This window comes from Lipophrys pholis, assembly GCF_963383615.2.
Source record: "Lipophrys pholis genome assembly, chromosome: 5".
Classification (NCBI taxonomy): Eukaryota; Metazoa; Chordata; class Actinopteri; order Blenniiformes; family Blenniidae; genus Lipophrys; species Lipophrys pholis.
Window position 1 is genome coordinate 26,906,062 of NC_137628.1, and position 10,343 is coordinate 26,916,404.

General features: G+C 41.4%; 1 protein-coding gene across 1 annotated transcript; it reads right to left on the bottom strand.

Moving 5' to 3' along the window:
- Positions 1-1,315: 1,315 nt before the first annotated feature.
- cyp4v2a (cytochrome P450, family 4, subfamily V, member 2a) lies at positions 1,316-9,107 on the bottom strand. The gene is made up of 11 exons (XM_080463651.1): positions 8,817-9,107; positions 8,599-8,711; positions 8,102-8,187; positions 7,088-7,278; positions 6,903-6,972; positions 6,670-6,796; positions 5,023-5,196; positions 4,183-4,285; positions 3,584-3,718; positions 2,330-2,509; positions 1,316-2,233 (listed from the first exon to the last, which is right to left on the bottom strand). The coding sequence occupies exons 1-11, from the start codon at positions 9,007-9,009 to the stop codon at positions 2,058-2,060; spliced, it is 1,548 nt and encodes a 515-aa protein (XP_080319777.1). The 5' UTR covers positions 9,010-9,107; the 3' UTR covers positions 1,316-2,057.
- Positions 9,108-10,343: the final 1,236 nt, after the last annotated feature.

Consider the following 10,343-nt stretch of genomic DNA (forward strand, 5'->3'; position numbering starts at 1 on the left):
TTTGTTGACAATGATTATGCAATAGCTGGATAATACCAGCCAGGTGTGGAGGAGATGAGCGACCCTCAGCAGACTAATGGGGTCAGTCCTGTGAGCCTCCTGCTTTATCTGGTTCAGGAACATAAACAATGTCAGACTGCAAAATGGCTCCTGCGTGCGTTCTCCATCTCCATTCTTTATTAATCTGTTGCTCGTTATGAAGAGAACACTGGCAAAGCTGATGCTTTATCTTCATAACATAACCAAGGCGCCGTGTCCTGAAAGGTAATCTCATGCAATGCACCTTCTTCAGCCATGCACTGAAGGTCTCTTATCTGAGCCATTTATTAGAGATCCTCAGATAAATGAACTCTTCCTGCCTCATTTGGAGCTCAGCGGGCCTCCACTCTCTCAAGCCATTGATTAGAGATGTGTTCAATAATTCAAATAATAGCATTGGAAAAAGAGCATGCTATTCATCATCAGTCAAGTCATTCTGGCGTTAGGCAATGACCCTTGCTGGCGCACCATCTAAATCATTCTATGACATAACGAATGGGGTCATTTGTAACTGTGTCGCGCTATGATTACCTTTTCTCACCGCAAGGCCTTTTGACCCCAATGTGAGGTTGTGGCGTCAAGAGTTTCGCTCGCGATCATCATGAACCAGAATGTGGACTCATTGGGGTGATAATGATGGGTCAGAAGCCTGGTGACCATCCAAAGGTACGTATGGAAAGGCAAGTTAGTGTCTTTGGGAAGTACTGGAGATGACAGCAGCGCTGGAGGTCGAATCAGGACGAAAAATGTCATTAGGTTTTCTGATGGGGATCACTATGAAGATCACTGTATGTGTATGTGGAGGAGATTAGTAGAATCTCAGAAATGGATACAGGTTGCATTATGGTGGTATTGGTATTTTACTGGCTTGGGCTTGATTTATAGCGGCATAAATACCGAACATAATGAGTGGACGTCTGCAAGGAAAATGGGACTATTGTTGCCCAGAAATGTATTCAGAGATTTTAGAGCTCCGCAAACTGTGTTTTGTTTTTTTGTTTTGGCTATCCTCTGTTGGAGAGTAAACAATTTTTTATCAGGACATAAAGCATGATGATGTTTTTGTGCATCTCCTGGTTTTGTAGCGAGCCCACTCAAACATTCTGATCTGTGATTTTGGATATTTTATGCCCCCTTATGTTTAAGTTTGTTTTCCTTTCTGCTCTAGGTTATCTTCTGAACGATGATTGTCACTGCCAAAGCAATAAACACCCCTTCTATTTCAAGTGAAAAAGCAGGACTGATACCCTGGAACAAAAGAAGGTAGATATATTCTGGCCATCATTATTTTTATTGTTGCCATTTTGTCCTTTTCCTCAATGTACTATAGTAAAATGTGTTGAAATGTGTGAGTGCAATGAGCCAAAACGGAAAAAATGCTGTTTAATTGTAATATTTAAGAAATACGTAGGTAAATGTAAATAGATGATTAAAATATGGCACATGGCTTTTAGTTGTTTTAACTTCACATTCAGAGAAATTCTGCACAAATGACAAGTGCGTCTTCGTTGCAGTGTTGGTAAATGGTATGAATATGTATGGGATTTTACTTAAAGCTCTGTTTCACTCTTGGAAGACTTAGTGGATTCAGGATTTCATGATTAATGCCACAAAGTATGCATAAAGATATTGAAAAGGTGAAGTGGCTTAAACATTTGAATAGTGCTTCTGTTGTGTTCCACACTCTTTACTCCCCTTGCTGTTGCTCTATGAAGCCAGAAAATAACAGGAATGCATGACATCGGATATAATCAACTTCAATCAGGGTGCATGTTTTTATTGTTTACTGCAAAGACTGAATCAAATCCAGTCGAGCCATTTATTATATTTACACCCAGTGAATTGTCATTGATGTGCTTGTGATTAGTTGATTATTATAAAACCTATTCAGTCTCGCACTGCAAATTCAATGTTTTCATTACCGTCCCAATTAATTGCAATCATTCAGCTGTTAGATCAATTTGCATAATTCAAATTCAGTCCCGTCACATTCATTTTTGAGTGCAAACAGAGCTGTTTCATATACACTGTCTATGTCTGTGTTTTTCCACTTTGATCCAGATGCCCTTCTCTGGTCGGAGGATCAGGTCGCCCTCTGGATTAAGTTCCTCACGTTTTTGACAAGCTTCAATATTAAAGTTGCGCAGAACAGAAGCCAAAACCACTTTTTCCTCCATCAGTGCAAAACGCTGACCTGGAAAATAAAAAAAAAGGCCACAAGCATGCAATGAAACATATAATACATGTATTCTTATTCTCACTACACTAAACAAAGACATAATCCTCTCACCTATGCAGTTGCGGGGTCCTGCTGAGAAGGGGATGTACGCATACGGGGGTCTTCCGACTGAATTTTCCGACAGAAAGCGCTCGGGCCTGAACTCCTCGGGCTCGGGGAAGTACCGTGGGTCACGGTGAAGAGCGTAGGTCACCACGATTGCATTTGCACCTTTGGGAATCTTGAAACCCTCTGAGGACAGAACACCAGGAATGAGTAAAGAAATATAACATCTACTGATATTCAAATATAGTATCGAACACAACATTACTTCATCATCAACGAAATACACAGTGATGGGAATAAATAACAATATTTCTTTTCTATCATAGAGAAGGGCTGCCATCTCCGCAACACATTCAGTGTGAGCGTCGTCGTCCAGATGCCACAAATGCCTTTTCTCACCCCAAACGACTGATTCTACCTCAATGCGGAACTTCCTGCAGTTCAGTTTAAAAACATTGTTTTGATAATTGAAGTTTATTATCATTCAGTACTGAGTGCCAGCGACAGTTACTATTACATCCATTACTTCACATCATAAGTTATTTAATGGCTTTTATCTCCCCTTAAATCATTAATTACAGTATTGTTTTAATTCCAGTATTTTTTTTCTTTATTCGAAATACATATTTGTCTGAATTTCAAATATTTGTATGTGATGTCTTCTCAAGAATTACACGAAAGAAGACATGATGGACAATATTGGCAATTTTCCTATTCATTTCTCTTTTGCTTCACACCTTGTATGTACATGAAGTGTTCAATATCCTCCCAGAGCAGATGTTTCTAGTATCTAAACCCCATTAGCTTACATTCTTTTTTACTCATGTTATGAGTGCCATTAATTACAAATGCAGCGCTGGTATAAGCTTTGCAAACAGGACGGGTACTGCCATTGTTTTAGGAAAAGCCCTGAAATGAAATGAAATAAATGAAAGAATGAAATAATATCATAATGAATGTTTTCTTAAATTATAACTTCACTTGTACATACAGAATTTACACATATATGATTGCCAACCATGTATTATCCACTGTGACAATGCATGCTCTGAATACTCATGTTGTTTGAATAATTAAGAGTAAATAAGGGTGAAACAGAAGTCTGCAACACCCCGACAGTATGTGTTCGGTTTGACAGGAAGACACATTTTAAATAGGAGGAAGACCGGCTTCCTCTGCGCTCTACCACTATCCCCCTGTGGGACTTGGGATCAACAAAAGGATGTTTCAGCGGAGTGTCGTCACTGATGTGTTACTCACTGATGTGGCAGTCCTCGCAGAGGGTGCGAGCAAAGAAAGGCACGGAGGGAAACAGTCGCAGAGACTCCTTGATCACACACTCCAGGTATTTCAGCTTCTTCAGGTCGTCTGTGTTAATGGGGCGGTCGGATGAACCTGTGCACAAGAGAGAAAGGCTGCTCAAGCATCTGGGCTTGGATTATATCTCAAACAATCCACCATGTAAAGACTCAGTGCTTTTCAAACAAAGTCTGATCACTGCAAAATATAATAGTGACAGTTAAATAGCAAGGTGTGGTATGATTGCCTAATTCACCGGAGTATGACTGTATCATAAAATAATTTCTTCATTACTTGAAGGCAGTTTGAGACCCTTGAACCAGCACAAAAATGGTGCCACTCTTACATCACGGAAAACTGCACAGAGGCTATGATAAAGCCACACAGCAGAGATAATAAATCAATTATCTTCTCTGTATTATGGCAAGGATTTTCACAGTGATTATCCCCCGTGTAAGCCGAATGACTATGATCAGAGCTGAACGCCTCCGGGCAGGAACAAGAAAGGGAGGGGAAGAGAAAAAAAAAAAAAAACAACCTGAGATAACGTGTTACTTTACCAAACACCTCCTGCAGCTCTTGCTGAACTTTGCTGTGCACCTCAGGGTGGGAGCCAATCAGATGTAAGGCCCAGTTCATCCCGGCTGCCGTTGTGTCGTGACCCTGCAACACAAAAACAACACAAGTCAGATGAGTCACAACAGTATCTTCCAGTGAAGCTCAGGTTCCAGCAACTCAAAAGCAAGAACTGTACCTTGAGTTTTACCAATTCAGTCTTGTGAAGTTGGTGTCAGATAATACAAGATACCCATTTGCAGGCTCTTGTTGCATAAGCAGTCAATTTGAAATAAATGGCGGTTCTTGTTTTCAGATGTTGGAGAAGCCAATCTTTGGCTGATTAATTGTTGAACGCCTGTGTTGGAAGAGGCAAAAATGTAATGTTTATATAAATTTCCTTCAATAGCAGTTTGAACTTTCCATTCGTAAACTGGAAAAGGAGGTTGTCACAAGCAGGAAATCAGATTTTTTTTTTTTTAAATCACTGGATTTTAGGGGACTTTAAAAGTGTAAACATGCACCTTTTATTGTCTCTACTCCCGATAAAACAAGATTTTTTTTCACATTTAATCTTAATTAGTGGTGCAGGGAACAAGTTTAAGTTGAAATTTTAATCAGGTTTCATGTAAAAACAAAAAAAGCCTTTTTTTCCCCTATACATTTCTTTGAAATTTAATAATTTCCAGGCTTGTGAAAACAGTTTATCTGACCTCATAACTTAATGAATCTCTGTGACAATGATATATGTTTAATTTATAGCAATGAAACACTTTGTAATGTGACTTTTTGAAAAGCACTTCATTAATAAAGGTTTTTTTTTTTTCTTTTTTCTGACCACCCACCTCAAACATGAAGGTGTCCACCTCCTCCTGAATGTCCCGGTGACTCATTGGGACTCCGTCTTCATCGTTTGTCTTCAGAAGCATGTCCAGAAAGGCCTTTCGCTTCTTTTGGCCTTCTTCATTTTCACTGTCTGTCTCAATATTGGACATTATTTCTGCCCTTTCACGTATCACCTGAAAAAAAAAACCCAGAGGTTTTGTCCAGTGTGGCATTTTTCAGCCTGAACACCTGCTTAAGTTTTATTAAATCTTTTGAGAATAATATCTATATCACAAAACTGCCTGTCCTGGAAGCCACTGCATAGTCATCTATAACCCTAAAGGTACGTTTGCACGATGTTCCCGGCAGCCTCGTTTGTTTGTCTGAAACGTAGTGCGCCATCATCAAGGTAATCATTGTATCCGGAGACTTTTGCTGGGTGCAGACATTCCTCTGGATTTCTTTTTCGGTGGCAGAGCTTGTTGAAGCAGTAGAACACAACGTGTCGGGATAAGCCGCGACTGAACGTGATGAATCGGCTACCATACACCGTAAGAACCGTGATAAAACGCGAAACAACCGCGATAGAACGCGCACGAAACGTCACTTCCTGTAAGCCTCCCGTCCCACTACGGACCGCCTCCAAAGTTCTATTCCGGCTAATTACGTGCTGCCACGTTGTTTGTTACGGGCTACTAAGTTTCTCATCCGCGCCGTCTTGGCGAATTTTTTGACGGTTTAAAAATCTGGCACGGCGCCCATGGCAATCACGACCTGTTACGTTTGCCCATCCTCCTGCGTTGTCTCGCGTCCATTCCGTTTGTCCACGGTGGCCTGAAACGGGACGGCCACCGGCTGCCGGGAACGTCGTGTAAACGAACCCTTAACTGTCAAAAAAATTGCCACGGCTCGGATGAGAAACTTAGTAGCCCGTAGCGAAACGGGAAGAACGTGGCAGCACGTAATTGGCCGTAATGGAACTTGGAGGCGGTCCGTAGTGGGACGGGAAGCTAACAGGAAGTGACGTATAGTGCGCGTTCTATCACGGGTGTTAAACGGTAGCTTCGCGTTCTATCTCGCCGCGCCGCGACTTCGTCACGGTTCTCACCGTGTGTTACGGTGTATCGTAGCCGTTTCATCACAGTCAATCGCAGCTTATCGTTGCGTTCTCCTCCGGTCTGCCACGGCGCGCGGTCTGTGAGGAAGCCGAGTCCGGAGTGGAATTTCATTGGAGTCCGAAAAAGAAATCCAGAGGTATGTCAGCACCCAGCAAAAGTCTCCGGATACAATGATTACCTTCACTTTTGGTGGTTCTTTGGGGCATAAACGTGCTTCAAAATGGTCCAACGTCCACATTTCATCCGTAGAAAGTCCTGACAGAACGTGAACAACGTGCCTCAGACGTGCCTTAGAATTCCCCAAATCCCACGGAGCACCACGTTTAGGGCAAACAAACGGGGCTGCTGGGAATATAGTGTAAACGTACCTTAACCCAGGAACAAAATAATTCGCTTTGCACATTTTCTATTGTGATTATTATGTGTTGTTGTTTTTTTTGTTTTTTTTTTCAAATCCCATGTTTTTATTTACATTCCATAATTTCCCTTGGTTTTTTTTAGGATCAGGACTGTTAGATGATTTAGGACAGACTGGCACCGGATGCTCACTTTGGCTGTAAAGGAATGGAGGACCCTCAGAGTCCTGTCATGCACCCGGCCCTCGCCAAAGAAGTTGTATATCAACTTTGGCCAAAACCACGGCGTCCTCTGTCTGCGGCTGACGATGTCACTCATTCTGTGGGCACAGAGTGAAGACAGCACCGATGAATAAACTGATCAAATCATCATCATTACCTGCGATATGCAATATGTGTGACATGGAGAGAGAATCAGGGACTCACTTGTAGATACTTTTCACATACTCTGATTCAGAATTACTCTGCGCGTAAACTTTCTTTCCCATCGCAGTCTCTGAAACAACATTTAATATCCTCATTTGATGCTTTTGAAAACCTTGTATTGCTTTATATAGCACGCGAAGCGGGTGAGAGGCCGGCCGGCGTTTACGTCTGGTATATCTGCTCACCACAGATGATGTCCAGGGCACAGAGGGTGATGTGACTGAAGCAGTTGAAGGGACCCTTTCCAGCCTGCTTCTCCAGCTTCTCCACCAAAATCTCGGCCTGCTCGTTCATCACCTCCAAGAACTCCGTCAGGATGGAGAAGTGAAAGGTGGGCGTCAGCATCTTCCTCCGCTGACGCCACTTAGGCCCGGTGCTGATCGGAGAAAGAAAACATCGGCTACGATTCAAGAGGAAGTACACTGACATGACTCACATTGTGTGCACAATCTGAGAGAGGAAATAAAGTGCAACATCTAAAAACACAAATAAATGTATGTAGTATATACCGTACGGTAAATTCTGTGTATTGTCGCACCGGCAAGGCATGTAATAGATAGATTCCTGGAACGTTGAGAACTCTGAAATTATTAACAAGTCATTTAACACCCATCTCAGTCATGGGGTTGTTATAACATAACCTGCTTTAAACAAGGTAATAAACACATTGACACCAGGTTTTTTGTTTAGTATGACAAAATTCTTTATAAATAAAATCACTTGATCAGTAATATTCTTCTCAGTCTGCTGTTTCTTTTAGGAGTGCGGCTGTGAGAAAGGCCTACGATGTACTCTAAACATATGATCAAAAACAGGCTCTAAACTGGATCAACTTTTTATCATTATTATTATTATTAGAGTTAAATACATGAGAGTGTTGGGTCAACGCTTTGGTGTCGTGTTGGTTAGGACTCTCACCTCAGCCACAATATTCTTTCTACTTTTCTATGTGAAACCTGCATGTTCTTCCCATGGGCTTTTCCCACATACTGCAGCTTTCTCCCAGTATCTAAAAGCGTGTCTGTCAATTCCCTGGAGTTATGGGTGTGAGTGTCTGTGTTTGCCCCGTGAGGGCTCCCTGACCTGTACAGGGTGCGCACCATCTTAAAGCCCCCACAAGTCCAGACAAGCACTAGATAAGGTTGTACAACGGATGAACACATGAATGACAGTGTTCGATAGATCGAACGGAGGGTTACCTGGTGAGCAGCCCGGTCCCAAGCCACGGATGGAGGAATTCATATGATTGACTTTTGTCGATGTGAACTGAGCTGGTCACGAGTGTCTTCAAATAACAGAATGGAAAAATAAAGCATTTCAATGAAACACATTGTGAATTAGATATCCAATACCAAATACACATTGTGCGTTATAGCACCCTGGTATAGCCGCCATAGAAACACTGAGTATTATTCTGTCATACACATCAGGTGGGATTTGTACACAAAGTGAAGCGACTTGAGGAAAACTTGCGATTTGTACCACATAAGCAGACTTCACTTAAAAGCGGGAGCTACTGATCAGGAGGGAATAGTGATGGGCTTCTGCACTCAGAGCAGTGGACCGGCGCATGTTAACGTGCAACAACATCGTAAAGGTTAAAGACATTGCATCGTGCGTGTGTGTGTGTGTGTGTGTGTGTGTGTGTGTGTGTGTGTGTGTGTGTGTGTGTGTGTGGGTGTGTCAGTCAGCGTACCTCCACAGTTTCAGCATGAAACAGGACTATGAATGGCACAGGTCCAACCCAGATCTTCAGAAGTGGTTCATTCCAGAACTCCTGAGTATAATCGTGGATTTGACGAAAGAATTCTGAAACAGAGAAAAACCAAACATTTATTATGTTTAATTATGAAGATAATAGCGTCAAAGTTTAGTAAACATCCAGGGTTTGCACCACCTGTTGCACTGTCTTACCTCCTGCATTAGTTTTGAACTGCAGAGCATTTCCAATGATGGGATATGTTCCTGCCACCTCCGGAATGGGCTTCATCACAAACCATTTGTGCAGATATTCACTCAGCAGCTTGTAAGAGATGTAAGTCAGTGTAGCGATGAAGATCGTAACTCCGAGTAAGGGTGTTGTATAGCTGCCTAATAAAACTGCCATCTTTTGAGAATGTGTATGTTTGTGTGTGTGTTTGCGTGTGTTTGCGTGTGTGTGTGTGTTTCAAGTCTGCTTGACGGCTGAAGAATCTGCCTCAGACTGACTGCCACTGCACCGCAAAGGGGAGTTGAGGTGAACTTCACTTTACTCCTCCTCCACTTTGCCCTACAGGCACTCGTAATAAAGTGGGCGAGGAAAAAACGCTGTTTTCTCGTTTATATTGTGGGAAGATACACAAATATTTTCTAAATAATGCCTTGAAATATATAATGATATGTACACACCATGGAGTATAGTATTGATGATTTGAAATATAAGAAGAAGAAAAAAACTAAGAAAACTATTGACACACGTTACATAATGGTGGTTACTTATTCACTGTGGGATGGCTGATTGGCCCTGTACTTTGTCCTTTTCTTCCACTTACTGTTTTCATCAACATTTCGTGTCATGTCCAGCCCCGCTGGCAAATGAATTACAGTCTTATATGTACGTTGCACATATATCATAGGAGTTCACAACTATTAGTAGCATTAGCATTCAGAATATTACTTCTTATTTTGGAACTATGCCACAATCAAAATTTTCTGAATAAAAATACCATACACTGTCTGTCCGGCTTGATGTAAACACAGATTTCCATTACAATCATTTTTTAGTTGAACATTTAGCGGTCACCAAAGTCAAAACATTTCTACTTACTTTCAGACAAAATACATTTACTGAGCTGGTCAGTCCAAAACAAGACCATTATGTTAAAAATAAACAAATACAATAAAAATAAAAATCCAAAAAAAGCAGGCCAACTTCCAGAGGTTTGTGTGTTTACAGATCCTGCACCGTATCATATCAGTACATTGAAGTGCAATTTAATGTTTTTATATTTTCTGGTTTTGTCTAAGCTGCTATCTTTTGTGACGTTAGGATCCATCAAGGCCTCACAGGATCAAACTTATTCAAACCAAACACGCCAAAGCGGCTTTCACTTGTCGTCTATCAAATATTTGCAATGGCTGCCTTTAAGGAAAACTTTATTACGACTTCAAAAATGCATTTTTTATTTTTATAATTCTTGTTTGGTTTTATTATTGCAAGTTTTTGTTCATTTTTGTTCTATAGTCTGGATTTCTTTCACTGTTATTGTTTGTTGATTTGCATTACCTTGTAGGTGAAATGTGCCATTTGAATGAACTTCCTCACCTTGGGATGTCTTGAGTCTCTCTCTTCTCTTTCTGGAGTTGCTTCTCCTGCTGTTTTTCCATCTCTGCCAGTCCAGTTGGTCGGCCAACATCAGTTTGATTGCACATATTTGGAGGTCCCACAGGATCTTGGCGTGA